Source organism: Pleurodeles waltl, chromosome 9 (genome assembly GCF_031143425.1).
Source record: "Pleurodeles waltl isolate 20211129_DDA chromosome 9, aPleWal1.hap1.20221129, whole genome shotgun sequence".
Taxonomy (NCBI): Eukaryota; Metazoa; Chordata; class Amphibia; order Caudata; family Salamandridae; genus Pleurodeles; species Pleurodeles waltl.
The window spans coordinates 412,011,991-412,027,830 of record NC_090448.1 but is presented as its reverse complement, the minus strand read 5'-3'; the positions used below and the strand labels follow the sequence as shown (position 1 = coordinate 412,027,830).

The 15,840-nt window shown below is 47.8% G+C and overlaps 1 protein-coding gene across 3 annotated transcripts in view; it reads right to left on the bottom strand.

The window, feature by feature from the left end:
* Positions 1–15,840, bottom strand: part of TAF6L (TATA-box binding protein associated factor 6 like) — a 178,767-nt gene that overhangs the window by 20,606 nt on the left and 142,321 nt on the right. For all 3 annotated transcript variants that reach the window (XM_069207178.1, XM_069207179.1, XM_069207180.1), the window contains one exon: positions 368–588. In XM_069207178.1, the coding sequence (XP_069063279.1) occupies positions 368–588 (221 nt within the window). The remainder of the gene's footprint in view (positions 1–367; positions 589–15,840) is intronic.

Below are 15,840 nucleotides of genomic sequence, written 5' to 3'. Positions count from 1 at the left end.
AGGGCTATATCCATCTGGGCTACTGCAAGGTCAGGTCAGGCCAGGTCTCTCTATAAGATGTGAACAGGTTTACACACAGAGTTTGTTTTTGTTTTGTTGCATTTTTTTTAAACCTGGCCTTCTAGTGAAAGCGGGGTTCCCACACAAGTTGAAAAGCAATAAGAGTATTGATGTCAGAGCATCACTCTCCCCCTTTCTTTCCCTTTTCTCCATCACTTACCACTCGTCCTTATGGCAAATCTCCTTTTCCTGTCTTTGTCATCTACTTCCTCACTTTGCTTCCATTTCCTCTTTCCCCATTCTCCTCCAGTCATCTCCTAGTACTCCCTAGTACTCCCCAAACTAACTGCCCTAGCTAGTGCCTTACCAGAAGATGTGACTGAGCAGAATAGCAGCATAGTCACGCAGAGTCCAGTGGTCATTCAGAGGGTTGATGGAGGCGGCAAGAGGCTCCAGGGCACAGTACATGACGCTAGATATGAGGCTCTTCACGTAAGAACCCAAGTAAAGGTAGGGGTTCTGCACCAGGCTCCGCACCATATGCAGGAGGCAATTCAACTGCTCCAGGTCATGGCTCACTGACTTCACCTGCAAGAGACACATTGTGAACAAATTAGTGGGATCCAGAAAAGCTCAGATTCCATAGTAGTTAAGACACGTCCAGGTTCCATTCTGAGCACAGGCAATACAGCTCAAGTGAATACACTCAGTGGTGCAAAGTAAAGAGTGCAGCAAAAAGAATGTGGAATTTGTTTTCTTGTCATATATAGCAGTATGTGAAGACTGTTTATACTGCAAGCTCAATGGCACTATTGGTGTTTGAGGTTCAGATTAAATGTAGCATCTCCTGAAAGGGATGGAAAGGGTGACAGAGAACAAATTAGATTTTGTTTAGCGGGTGGGGGAGATGAGCAGAGGAGAGAAGAGTAGAGAGGCAGAAGGGTACTGAGAGGAGAACAGAAGACAGTGAAACAACTGAAAAAAAAAAAAGAAATCCACAGGACGAAGAAAGGGAATGAGAGAGTCCGAGGAAGTGTGGGTAATAGAATGAGAGACACTGAAAGAGATGGAAAGAGCAAAAGAAAAAGGAAGCAAAAGAGAAAAGGAAAGAACTAAGTATGCATGACTTCAGAAGGATCAAGTTCCCTTCATTGTGACACTGCTTCATCAAGTCTATTGAGTCTTTCTCATTATCAGTTTTGTAGGTTCCTTCTTTCCTGGTGTCAGCACTAGATACTGCTTTTAAAGCTGTCAATTCAAAGTTTTGTGCATCAGACCAGCGCAAGCTTGTGTGCGCCAGTCATGGCACAATCCTTTTCCTCTAGGCCTACAAGTCCTCATCCGATTCCTTGTTATGTCCTAGCTCTTTCTCATTCTCAACAAGTTGGTCAATTCCACAACAACTGAGAATGAAAAAGGAAGGCGAGGGCAGCATTCAGAATCATAGGTCTATGTAAACATGTCTAAAATTGACAGAATTCCTGTGAAGTGGCCCACACAGCTTGCCAGCATTTTCGTTTGACAAATGCATGCCAGGAGAAAACCATCAAAGCCACCTTAGTCCTAGTGGAATGTGCTTAGGCACAGGATAACTCTTGCTTAGTGGCACCTTCTTAGGCATTTTCTGCACTTTGCACTTTCCTCAAAATACTGTTTTTAAATGTTTCAGTCTGTAAAACTGTTCTTGCAAAACTCTTAAGTTGTACTGTATTGTACTGTATTTTTAGCCATAACTGGGATACAACTGGTCAACGCGGAACCAATCAGCAGCAACCTTGGAGCAAAGGTGTATGGAGTGTGTTAAGCTTCACACCTACTTAATGAGAAGCATGGTGCCAAAGGCAAGCCCATCTCCCGTCCGCGGCCAGACATTATGCAAAATTCTCACTTACTCCAAGGAAGAGCTTTGATGTCTTAATCCGATAAGCCTAAACATAGCCCCTTCCCTCACTATGAAACTATGCAAATTAGGCCTGTTAAACACCTATACCCCTACTTCTATGACTTGCTGCTTGTCTGAATACTCATCAGCCCTCAGAATAAAACAGCTCCACCACCACTACTCATAAGCTGAACTCCACACATCTTACAGTGATATACCACTCATCTTACAGTGATATACCACACATCTTACAGTGATATACCTTAACATAAGGTCCCTGGTCAAACACCAGAAGAAATATTCCACTTATTGGATATTGAAGCACTAGATATGCTGCTACTAACTGAAACCTTACAGACGAGTCTTCCCCAGATATGAAAATGAGTTACTTACCTGTAACTTTAGTTCTCCAGTATTAGAATCTTTCATAGATACACATGCTTTAATCATTCCCCATCGTCGAGATGGGAGCCCCTGGTATATTTAACAATGCAGTGTTACTATAGATTTAAACCTAAGGGCCCTTAGGCCTTTTAATTTAACACTCCATGTAAGGAAATGCCTCCTTGGCATGGTTGCCCCCTGACTTTTTGCCTTTGCTGATGCTATGTTTACAATTGAAAGTGTGCTGAGGCCTGCTAACCAGGCCCCAGCACCAGTGTTCTTTCCCTAACCTGTACTTTTGTATCCACAATTGGCAGACCCTGGCATCCAGATAAGTCCCTTGTAACTGGTACTTCTAGTACCAAGGGCCCTGATGCCAAGGAAGGTCTCTAAGGGCTGCAGCATGTCTTATGCCACCCTAGAGACCTCTCACTCAGCACAGGCACACTGCTTGCCAGCTTGTGTGTGCTAGTGAGGACCAAACGAGTAAGTCGACATGGCACTCCCCTCAGGGTGCCATGCCAGCCTCTCACTGCCTATGCAGTATAGGTAAGACACCCCTCTAGCAGGCCTTACAGCCCTAAGGCAGGGTGCACTATACCATAGGTGAGGGTACCAGTGCATGAGCATGGTACCCCTACAGTGTCTAAACAAAATCTTAGACATTGTAAGTGCAGGGTAGCCATAAGAGTATATGGTCTGGGAGTTTGTCAAACACGAACTCCACAGCCCCATAATGGCTACACTGAAAACTGGGGAGTTTGGTATCAAACTTCTCAGCACAATAAATGCACACTGATGCCAGTGTACATTTTATTGTAAAATACACCACAGAGGGCACCTTAGAGGTGCCCCCTGAAACTTAACCGACTATCTGTGTAGGCTGACTAGTTTTAGCAGCCTGCCACAAACCGAGACATGTTGCTGGCCCCATGGGGAGAGTGCCTTTGTCACTCTGAGGCCAGTAACAAAGCCTGCACTGGGTGGAGATGCTAACACCTCTCCCAGGCAGGAATTGTCACACCTGGCGGTGAGCCTCAAAGGCTCACCTCCTTTGTGCCAACCCAGCAGGACACTCCAGCTAGTGGAGTTGCCCGCCCCCTCCGGCCAGGCCCCACTTTTGGCGGCAAGGCCGGAGAAAATAATGAGAATAACAAGGAGGAGTCACTGGCCAGTCAGGACAGCCCCTAAGGTGTCCTGAGCTGAGGTGACTCTAACTTTTAGAAATCCTCCATCTTGCAGATGGAGGATTCCCCCAATAGGGTTAGGATTGTGACCCCCTCCCCTTGGGAGGAGGCACAAAGAGGGTGTACCCACCCTCAGGGCTAGTAGCCATTGGCTACTAACCCCCCAGACCTAAACACGCCCTTAAATTTAGTATTTAAGGGCTACCCTGAACCCTAGAAAATTAGATTCCTGTAACTACAAGAAGAAGGACTGCCCAGCTGAAAACCCCTGCAGCGGAAGACCAGAAGACGACAACTGCCTTGGCTCCAGAAACTCACCGGCCTGTCTCCTGCCTTCCAAAGATCCTGCTCCAGCGACGCCTTCCAAAGGGACCAGCGACCTCGACATCCTCTGAGGACTGCCCCTGCTTCGAAAAGACAAGAAACTCCCGAGGACAGCGGACCTGCTCCAAGAAAAGCTGCAACTTTGTTTCCAGCAACTTTAAAGAACCCTGCAAGCTCCCCGCAAGAAGCGTGAGACTTGCAACACTGCACCCGGCGACCCCGACTCGGCTGGTGGCGATCCAACACCTCAGGAGGGACCCCAGGACTACTCTGATACTGTGAGTACCAAAACCTGTCCCCCCTGAGCCCCCACAGCGCCGCCTGCAGAGGGAATCCCGAGGCTTCCCCTGACCGCGACTCCTTGAACCTAAAGTCCCGACGCCTGGGAGAGACCCTGCACCCGCAGCCCCCAGGACCTGAAGGACCGGACTTTCACTGGAGAAGCGACCCCCAGGAGTCCCTCTCCCTCGCCCAAGTGGAGGTTTCCCCGAGGAATCCCCCCCTTGCCTGCCTGCAGCGCTGAAGAGATCCCGAGATCTCTCATAGACTAACATTGCGAACCCGACGCTTGTTTCTACACTGCACCCGGCCGCCCCCGCGCTGCTGAGGGTGAAATTTCTGTGTGGACTTGTGTCCCCCCCGGTGCCCTACAAAACCCCCCTGGTCTGTCCTCCGAAGACGCGGGTACTTACCTGCAAGCAGACCGGAACCGGGGCACCCCCTTCTCTCCATTCTAGCCTATGTGTTTTGGGCACCACTTTGAACTCTGCACCTGACCGGCCCTGAGCTGCTGGTGTGGTGACTTTGGGGTTGCTCCGAACCCCCAACGGTGGGCTACCTTGGACCAAGAACTGAACCCTGTAAGTGTCTTACTTACCTGGTAAAACTAACAAATACTTACCTCCCCTAGGAACTGTGAAGATTGCACTAAGTGTCCACTTTTAAAACAGCTATTTGTGAATAACTTGAAAAGTATACATGCAATTTTGATGATTTGAAGTTCCTAAAGTACTTACCTACAATACCTTTCGAATGAGCTATTACATGTAGAATTTGAACCTGTGGTTCTTAAAATAAACTAAGAAAAGATATTTTTCTATATAAAAACCTATTGGCTGGATTTGTCTCTGAGTGTGTGTACCTCATTTATTGTCTATGTGTATGTACAACAAATGCTTAACACTACTCCTTGGATAAGCCTACTGCTCGACCACACTACCACAAAATAGAGCATTAGTATTATCTATTTTTACCACTATTTTACCTCTAAGGGGAACCCTTGGACTCTGTGCATGCTATTCCTTACTTTGAAATAGCACATACAGAGCCAACTTCCTACATTGGTGGATCAGCGGTGGGGTACAAGACTTTGCATTTGCTGGACTACTCAGCCAATACCTGATCACACGACAAATTCCAAAATTGTCATTAGAAATTGATTTTTGCAATTTGAAAAGTTTTCTAAATTCTTAAAAGTCCTGCTAGGGCCTTGTGTGTTAAGTCCCTGTTTAGCATTGTCTTTTAGAGTTTAAAAGTTTGTTAAAAGTTTGAAATTAGATTCTAGAAACAGTTGTAGATTCTTAAAAAGTATTCCAACTTTTAGAAACAAAATGTCTAGCACAGATGTGACTGTGGTGGAACTCGACACCACACCTTACCTCCATCTTAAGATGAGGGAGCTAAGGTCACTCTGTAAAATAAAGAAAATAACAATGGGCCCCAAACCTACCAAAATACAGCTCCAGGAGCTTTTGGCAGAGTTTGAAAAGGCCAACCCCTCTGAGGGTGGCAACTCAGAGGAAGAGGATAGTGACTTGGAGGACAATTCCCCCCTACCAGTCCTATCTAGGGAGAACAGGGTCCCTCAAACCCTGACTCCTAAAATAATAGTCAGAGATGCTGGTTCCCTCACAGGAGAGACCAACACCTCTGAAATCACTGAGGATAGCCCCAGTGAAGAGGACATCCAGTTAGCCAGGATGGCCAAAAGATTGGCTTTGGAAAGACAGATCCTAGCCATAGAGAGGGAAAGACAAGAGATGGGCCTAGGACCCATCAATGGTGGCAGCAACATCAATAGGGTCAGAGATTCTCCTGACATGTTGAAAATCCCTAAAGGGATTGTAACTAAATATGAAGATGGTGATGACATCACCAAATGGTTCACAGCTTTTGAGAGGGCTTGTGTAACCAGAAAAGTGAACAGATCTCACTGGGGTGCTCTCCTTTGGGAAATGTTCACAGGAAAGTGTAGGGATAGACTCCTCACACTCTCTGGACAAGATGCAGAATCTTATGACCTCATGAAGGGTACCCTGATTGAGGGCTTTGGATTCTCCACTGAGGAGTACAGGATTAGGTTCAGGGGGGCTCAAAAATCCTCGAGCCAGACCTGGGTTGACTTTGTTGACTACTCAGTGAAAACACTAGATGGTTGGATTCAAGGCAGTGGTGTAAGTAATTATGATGGGCTGTACAATTTATTTGTGAAAGAACACCTGTTAAGTAATTGTTTCAATGATAAACTGCATCAGCATCTGGTAGACCTAGGACCAATTTCTCCCCAAGAATTGGGAAAGAAGGCGGACCATTGGGTCAAGACAAGGGTGTCCAAGACTTCAACAGGGGGTGACCAAAAGAAAGGGGTCACAAAGACTCCCCAGCAGAAGGGTGATGAGACAACCAAAACTAAAAATAGTAAAGAGTCTTCTACAGGCCCCCAAAAACCTGCACAGGAGGGTGGGCCCAGAGCCTCTTCACAAAACAATGGGTACAAGGGTAAAAACTTTGATCCCAAAAAGGCCTGGTGTCATAGCTGTAAACAGCATGGACACCAAACTGGAGACAAGGCCTGTCCCAAGAAAGGTTCCACTCCAAACTCCCATCCAGGTAACACTGGTATGGCTAGTCTCCAAGTGGGATCAACAGTGTGCCCAGAGCAAATCAGGGTCCACACTGAAGCTACTCTAGTTTCTGAGGGTGGGGTGGATTTAGCCACACTAGCTGTCTGGCCGCCTAACATGCAAAAATACAGACAGCAACTCTTAATTAATGGGACTAGAATAGAGGGCCTGAGGGATACAGGTGCCAGTGTCACCATGGTGACAGAGAAACTGGTTTCCCCTGGCCAATACCTGACTGGAAAAACTTACACAGTCACCAACGCTGACAATCAGAGAAAAGTACATCCCATGGCAATGGTTACTTTAGAATGGGGAGGGGTCAATGGCCTGAAACAGGTGGTGGTCTCCTCAAATATCCCAGTGGACTGTCTGCTTGGAAATGACCTGGAGTCCTCAGCATGGGCTGAGGTAGAGCTAAAAACCCATGCAGCAATGCTGGGTATCCCTGAACTGGTGTGTGTGAAAACAAGAGCACAATGCAAGGCACAGGGTGAAAAAGTAGAGCTGGAGTCTGGAAAGATGGCCCAGCCTACCAAGAGAACAGGAAAGTCAGTTGGGAAACCAACTGCAACACAGCAAAAGAAAGGGAACCTCTCTTCTCAGGAAGAAGTTCTGCCCTCTGAGGGAACTGAGCCTTTGGAGCTTGAACCTTATCAGGTTGAGCTCTTAGGCCCAGGGGGACCCTCAAGGGAAGAGCTGTGTAAGGGACAAGAAACCTGTCCCTCTCTTGAAGGCCTTAGGCAGCAAGCTGCTGAAGAGTCCAAAGGCAAGAAAAATGGAACACATAGGGTCTATTGGGAAGATGGGCTCCTGTACACTGAGGCCAGAGACCCCAAACCTGGTGCCACTAGGAGAGTGGTAGTGCCTCAGCTGTTCAGAGAGTTCATCCTAACATTGGCCCATGACATTCCCCTTGCTGGACATTTGGGACAAACCAAGACGTGGGAGAGGTTAGTCAACCACTTCTACTGGCCCAATATGTCCAGCATGGTTAAGGAGTTTTGCCTCTCCTGCCCCACCTGTCAAGCCAGTGGTAAGACAGGTGGGCATCCAAAGGCCCCCCTCATTCCACTTCCAGTGGTGGGGGTGCCCTTTGAAAGAGTGGGTGTGGACATAGTTGGTCCACTGGAACCTCCCACAGCCTCAGGAAATATGTATATCCTGGTAGTAGTGGATCATGCTACCAGGTATCCTGAAGCTATTCCCCTTAGGTCGACTACTGCCCCTGCAGTAGCCAAGGCCCTCATTGGTATCTTTACCAGAGTGGGTTTCCCTAAGGAGGTGGTGTCTGACAGAGGTACCAACTTCATGTCAGCATACCTAAAGCACATGTGGAATGAGTGTGGAGTGACTTATAAATTCACTACACCTTACCATCCACAAACTAATGGCTTAGTTGAGAGATTCAACAAGACATTAAAAGGCATGATCATGGGGCTCCCAGAAAAACTCAAAAGGAGATGGGATGTCCTCCTGCCATGTCTGCTTTTCGCTTACAGGGAGGTACCACAGAAGGGAGTAGGGTTCTCACCCTTTGAACTTCTGTTTGGTCATCCTGTAAGGGGACCACTTGCCCTTGTTAAAGAAGGCTGGGAGAGACCTCTCCATGAGCCTAAACAGGACATAGTGGACTATGTACTTGGCCTTCGCTCTAGAATGGCAGAGTACATGGAAAAGGCAACCAAAAACCTTGAGGCCAGCCAACAGCTCCAGAAGTTTTGGTATGACCAAAAGGCTGCACTGGTTGAGTTCCAACCAGGGCAGAAAGTCTGGGTTCTGGAGCCTGTGGCTCCCAGGGCACTCCAGGACAAATGGAGTGGCCCTTACCCAGTACTAGAAAGGAAGAGTCAGGTCACCTACCTGGTGGACCTGGGCACAAGCAGGAGCCCTAAGAGGGTAATCCATGTGAACCGCCTTAAGCTCTTCCATGACAGGGCTGATGTGAATCTGTTGATGGTAACAGATGAGGATCAGGAGGCAGAGAGTGAACCTCTCCCTGATCTTCTGTCATCAGACCCAAGAGATGGCACAGTAGATGGAGTGATCTACTCAGACACCCTCTCTGGCCAACAGCAGGCTGATTGTAGGAGAGTCCTACAACAGTTTCCTGAGCTTTTCTCCCTAACCCCTGGTCAGACACCCCTGTGTACCCATGATGTGGACACAGGAGACAGCATGCCTGTCAAAAACAAAATCTTCAGACAGTCTGACCATGTTAAGGAAAGCATCAAGGTGGAAGTCCACAAGATGCTGGAATTGGGAGTAATTGAGCGCTCTGACAGCCCCTGGGCTAGCCCAGTGGTCTTAGTCCCCAAACCTCACACCAAAGATGGAAAGAAAGAGATGAGGTTTTGTGTGGACTACAGAGGGCTCAATTCTGTCACCAAGACAGATGCCCATCCAATTCCAAGAGCTGATGAGCTCATTGATAAATTAGGTGCTGCCAAATTTCTAAGTACCTTTGACTTGACAGCAGGGTACTGGCAAATAAAAATGGCACCTGGAGCAAAAGAAAAGACAGCATTCTCCACACCTGATGGGCATTATCAGTTTACTGTTATGCCCTTTGGTTTAAAGAATGCCCCTGCCACCTTCCAAAGGTTGGTGAATCAAGTCCTTGCTGGCTTGGAGTCCTTTAGCACAGCTTATCTTGATGATATTGCTGTCTTTAGCTCCACCTGGCAGGATCACCTGGTCCACCTGAGGAAGGTTTTGAAGGCTCTGCAATCTGCAGGCCTCTCTATCAAGGCATCCAAATGCCAGATAGGGCAGGGAACCGTGGTTTACTTGGGCCACCTTGTAGGTGGAGGCCAAGTTCAGCCCCTCCAACCCAAGATCCAGACCATTCTGGACTGGGTAGCTCCAAAAACCCAGACTCAAGTCAGGGCATTCCTTGGCTTGACTGGGTACTACAGGAGGTTTGTGAAGGGATATGGATCCATTGTGACAGCCCTCACTGAGCTCACCTCCAAGAAAATGCCCAAGAAAGTGAACTGGACTGTGGACTGCCAACAGGCCTTTGACACCCTGAAACAAGCCATGTGCTCAGCACCAGTTCTCAAAGCTCCAGATTATTCTAAGCAGTTCATTGTGCAGACTGATGCCTCTGAACATGGGATAGGGGCAGTTCTGTCCCAAACAAATGATGATGGCCTTGACCAGCCTGTTGCTTTCATTAGCAGGAGGTTACTCCCCAGGGAGCAGCGTTGGAGTGCCATTGAGAGGGAGGCCTTTGCTGTGGTTTGGTCCCTGAAGAAGCTGAGACCATACCTCTTTGGGACTCACTTCCTAGTTCAAACTGACCACAGACCTCTCAAATGGCTGATGCAAATGAAAGGTGAAAATCCTAAACTGTTGAGGTGGTCCATCTCCCTACAGGGAATGGACTTTATAGTGGAACACAGACCTGGGACTGCCCATGCCAATGCAGATGGCCTTTCCAGGTTCTTCCACTTAGAAAATGAAGACTCTCTTGGGAAAGGTTAGTCTCATCCTCTTTCGTTTGGGGGGGGGTTGTGTAAGGAAATGCCTCCTTGGCATGGTTGCCCCCTGACTTTTTGCCTTTGCTGATGCTATGTTTACAATTGAAAGTGTGCTGAGGCCTGCTAACCAGGCCCCAGCACCAGTGTTCTTTCCCTAACCTGTACTTTTGTATCCACAATTGGCAGACCCTGGCATCCAGATAAGTCCCTTGTAACTGGTACTTCTAGTACCAAGGGCCCTGATGCCAAGGAAGGTCTCTAAGGGCTGCAGCATGTCTTATGCCACCCTAGAGACCTCTCACTCAGCACAGGCACACTGCTTGCCAGCTTGTGTGTGCTAGTGAGGACCAAACGAGTAAGTCGACATGGCACTCCCCTCAGGGTGCCATGCCAGCCTCTCACTGCCTATGCAGTATAGGTAAGACACCCCTCTAGCAGGCCTTACAGCCCTAAGGCAGGGTGCACTATACCATAGGTGAGGGTACCAGTGCATGAGCATGGTACCCCTACAGTGTCTAAACAAAATCTTAGACATTGTAAGTGCAGGGTAGCCATAAGAGTATATGGTCTGGGAGTTTGTCAAACACGAACTCCACAGCCCCATAATGGCTACACTGAAAACTGGGGAGTTTGGTATCAAACTTCTCAGCACAATAAATGCACACTGATGCCAGTGTACATTTTATTGTAAAATACACCACAGAGGGCACCTTAGAGGTGCCCCCTGAAACTTAACCGACTATCTGTGTAGGCTGACTAGTTTTAGCAGCCTGCCACAAACCGAGACATGTTGCTGGCCCCATGGGGAGAGTGCCTTTGTCACTCTGAGGCCAGTAACAAAGCCTGCACTGGGTGGAGATGCTAACACCTCTCCCAGGCAGGAATTGTCACACCTGGCGGTGAGCCTCAAAGGCTCACCTCCTTTGTGCCAACCCAGCAGGACACTCCAGCTAGTGGAGTTGCCCGCCCCCTCCGGCCAGGCCCCACTTTTGGCGGCAAGGCCGGAGAAAATAATGAGAATAACAAGGAGGAGTCACTGGCCAGTCAGGACAGCCCCTAAGGTGTCCTGAGCTGAGGTGACTCTAACTTTTAGAAATCCTCCATCTTGCAGATGGAGGATTCCCCCAATAGGGTTAGGATTGTGACCCCCTCCCCTTGGGAGGAGGCACAAAGAGGGTGTACCCACCCTCAGGGCTAGTAGCCATTGGCTACTAACCCCCCAGACCTAAACACGCCCTTAAATTTAGTATTTAAGGGCTACCCTGAACCCTAGAAAATTAGATTCCTGTAACTACAAGAAGAAGGACTGCCCAGCTGAAAACCCCTGCAGCGGAAGACCAGAAGACGACAACTGCCTTGGCTCCAGAAACTCACCGGCCTGTCTCCTGCCTTCCAAAGATCCTGCTCCAGCGACGCCTTCCAAAGGGACCAGCGACCTCGACATCCTCTGAGGACTGCCCCTGCTTCGAAAAGACAAGAAACTCCCGAGGACAGCGGACCTGCTCCAAGAAAAGCTGCAACTTTGTTTCCAGCAACTTTAAAGAACCCTGCAAGCTCCCCGCAAGAAGCGTGAGACTTGCAACACTGCACCCGGCGACCCCGACTCGGCTGGTGGCGATCCAACACCTCAGGAGGGACCCCAGGACTACTCTGATACTGTGAGTACCAAAACCTGTCCCCCCTGAGCCCCCACAGCGCCGCCTGCAGAGGGAATCCCGAGGCTTCCCCTGACCGCGACTCCTTGAACCTAAAGTCCCGACGCCTGGGAGAGACCCTGCACCCGCAGCCCCCAGGACCTGAAGGACCGGACTTTCACTGGAGAAGCGACCCCCAGGAGTCCCTCTCCCTCGCCCAAGTGGAGGTTTCCCCGAGGAATCCCCCCCTTGCCTGCCTGCAGCGCTGAAGAGATCCCGAGATCTCTCATAGACTAACATTGCGAACCCGACGCTTGTTTCTACACTGCACCCGGCCGCCCCCGCGCTGCTGAGGGTGAAATTTCTGTGTGGACTTGTGTCCCCCCCGGTGCCCTACAAAACCCCCCTGGTCTGTCCTCCGAAGACGCGGGTACTTACCTGCAAGCAGACCGGAACCGGGGCACCCCCTTCTCTCCATTCTAGCCTATGTGTTTTGGGCACCACTTTGAACTCTGCACCTGACCGGCCCTGAGCTGCTGGTGTGGTGACTTTGGGGTTGCTCCGAACCCCCAACGGTGGGCTACCTTGGACCAAGAACTGAACCCTGTAAGTGTCTTACTTACCTGGTAAAACTAACAAATACTTACCTCCCCTAGGAACTGTGAAGATTGCACTAAGTGTCCACTTTTAAAACAGCTATTTGTGAATAACTTGAAAAGTATACATGCAATTTTGATGATTTGAAGTTCCTAAAGTACTTACCTACAATACCTTTCGAATGAGCTATTACATGTAGAATTTGAACCTGTGGTTCTTAAAATAAACTAAGAAAAGATATTTTTCTATATAAAAACCTATTGGCTGGATTTGTCTCTGAGTGTGTGTACCTCATTTATTGTCTATGTGTATGTACAACAAATGCTTAACACTACTCCTTGGATAAGCCTACTGCTCGACCACACTACCACAAAATAGAGCATTAGTATTATCTATTTTTACCACTATTTTACCTCTAAGGGGAACCCTTGGACTCTGTGCATGCTATTCCTTACTTTGAAATAGCACATACAGAGCCAACTTCCTACACTCCATCAGAGTCATTTTAAGAAAAAAGGGCCAAACTTCAGAATCCACCAATCAGGAGACACCACCCTCTAGAACCCTCCTACAGATAAGTAACTATTTTTTTTACTCCAGTATTCAAACTTTCATAGATTCACATGCTTGAATCAGAGTAGCAAGCAGTACATATGCTCACTGTAACACTCCTGCAATCTGTACACACATTGAAAATATGTTAACATACACCAATATATCGAAATTAAATTCAATCTGTTTTTTTTTTTTTTAAACATTATAGTCACAACACCATAAGCATTTAGCATGAATCTGAGACGATTAGTCATAGACAATGTGCATACCTGACATCAGGATGGTGGGATGGAAGAGGTGGCTCGCCTTCACTGGAAGAGGTTCCTGAGGACTGCCTGACCCACCGCTACCTCTCCTTGAGATAGAGCTTCCAAGCAGTAATGTCTGGTAACCGTATGGCAGCTCTTCCATGTTGCTGCTCTAGAAATACCTTGCAGCGGTACACCAGTAAACAGCGCTGCTGAAGAAGAAACTGCCCGCGTTGAATGCACACAGACAGACTAATTTAGTGGCTTGCCCGCTGCCTGATGGCAAAATTGAATTGCTGAGGAGCTCCATCTAGCTATGCTCTGTTTAGGTAGCGGTTGACCCTGTCTGGGTGCACTGTATGCCACAAACAGTTGATTGGACCTGCAAAAAGGTTTAGTCCTGTCAAAATATAATTTAATACACCTTTTAATGTCTAAAGAGTGCAATGCTCTCTCCGCAGGAGTCGTCAGATCTGGGAAAAAATTTCTTGAGAACTAAGGGCTCATTCAGATGAAAATTTTTGGGATAAAATGCAGGTTAGTGCGCAAGATTAGTCTGTCTTTTTTGATCTGTAAAAACGGCTCCTGTATGGAAAGTGCTTGTATCTCACTGACTCGTCTGGCTGATGTGAGGGCAACAAGTAAGGCAACTTTCCAGGAGAGGAATTTCATAGACGCTCGATGAATTGGCTCGAAAGGCTGCTTCATAAGTTGCTTGAGAACGATATTTAGATTCCAAGAGGGAGGAGGAGGCCTGAATGGTGGAAACACTCTAAAAAGGCCTTTCAGAAATCGTTTAATCGACCTACAGGCCAATAACAAAGGTGAAGAGTCTGAGCGTCTGTAAGATGCAATCGCCGCCAGGCGCACCTTTATAGAGGAATGCGCAAGTCCTGATTGCGCTAAATACAACAAGTAAGGTAGTATTTGTTCCGGAGGTGAGGAGAAAGGATCAATTTGCTGTTGATGACACCACAAACAAAACATTTTCCACTTACAGGAGTAAGCTTTAATGGTGCTGGCTGCTTTGGCTTTGGATAGAATGTCACTGCACTCTTGCGGCATTTCTAAATGTGCAAACTCCCTGTGCTCCGGAGCCATGCTAATAATTGCATTGATTGAGGATCCGGATGCAAGATCTGACCGCTGCTCACTGTTAGCAGATGCAGAGATATTCTCAGTGGGATATTAGGCTTCACTGACAGAAGAAGATGCTCCGCGAACCAATGTTGTAGAGGCCAGCCCGGGGCTATTAATATCAGAGTGCACGGTTCCCTCTTCATCTTTGTTAGGACTCTCGGGATCAAGGGTGAATTGGTCGAATTTGCGTGTTCCGCACTGGGAACAAATGTGGTTGACTATGGACTGGTCCAGTTCCCATTCATGACATATTGATTTTTGCCTGCTGAGCGAGTCCGCTATTGTGTTCTGTATGCCTGGAAAGTACACTGCTGTGAGCAGGATGCCCTGCTGCGATGCACAGTTCCATATTTGTTTTTAGCTTCCCTGGACAGAGGTAGAGATCTTATGTCTCCCTGTTTGTTGAGGTAATGCATCGTATTGGTGTTGTCCGTTCTTATTACCACTTCTGAACCGGCAATCTTTGGGAGGAAAGCCTGTAAAGCTAGATGAACTGCTCTGAGCTCCAGCAGATTAATGTGCATAGTCTGCAACTCTAGTGGGCACTTGCCACTTACCCGTAGGTCTTGTAAAACAGCTCCCTAACCTTCCAGGGAGGCATCTGTGGTGATAGTCCACAGTGCTGGGCGATGGAGAAACTACAGGCTGACAGACAGATGTTTTTGAGACCGCCACACCAGAGCTTTGATTATTGCCGGAGTAATGTTTATTTTTATCTTAGAAGCTTCCTGAAACCTGGAGGTATTGTAGCTGGAGCTGCTCTTGCAGGGGGCGCATGTTAAGTCTGCAGAGAGGAACTAGAGGTATGCATGATGACATCATGCCCAATAAGGACTTGAAGAGGCGCACTGAAATGTAGTCCTTTTTTTTTTTTTTTATATATAATCGATTTTGCTAGAGATATTAGTTACTGCTGTCTTTCCACAGTGGGACATGCCATGGTGGATTGAGTGTCCAGTTCTGTCCCTAAAAAGGTGATCCTGCGTGATGGTTGGGGTTTCGATTTCTCCCAGTTGAGGGACAGGCCTAAGCTGCTGAGCAAGGAAAAACACTTTTTTGTTGACCTGCGCGCTCCTGTATAGGTGTTTGCTTTTATCAGCCAATCGTCTCGGTATGGAAATACCTGATGATTTCTTCTCCTGAGAAAGGCTGCAATCGGAGCTAGGCACGTGGTAAATATTCTGGGAACTGACTTCAGGCCAAATGGAAGGACTCGAAATTGAAACCGGCTTCCGGCTACAATGAATCTCAGGTATTGTCTGTGGGCCGGGTGAATGTGGATGTGGAAATAGGCATCCTCTAGGTCTAGTGTAGACATAAAATATCCCTGGTTCAATCGCAGAAGGACATCCTGAAGGTTTATCATGCGGAAGGATTGTTTTCTCAAGTAGGTGTTTAGTTCTCTGAGATCGAGTACCGGCCTCCAGTCCTTCCACTTTTTGCGAATGAGAAAGAATTTGGAGTAAAAAAAAAACTTCCTCACTGTGATGGAGGTACTCTTTCT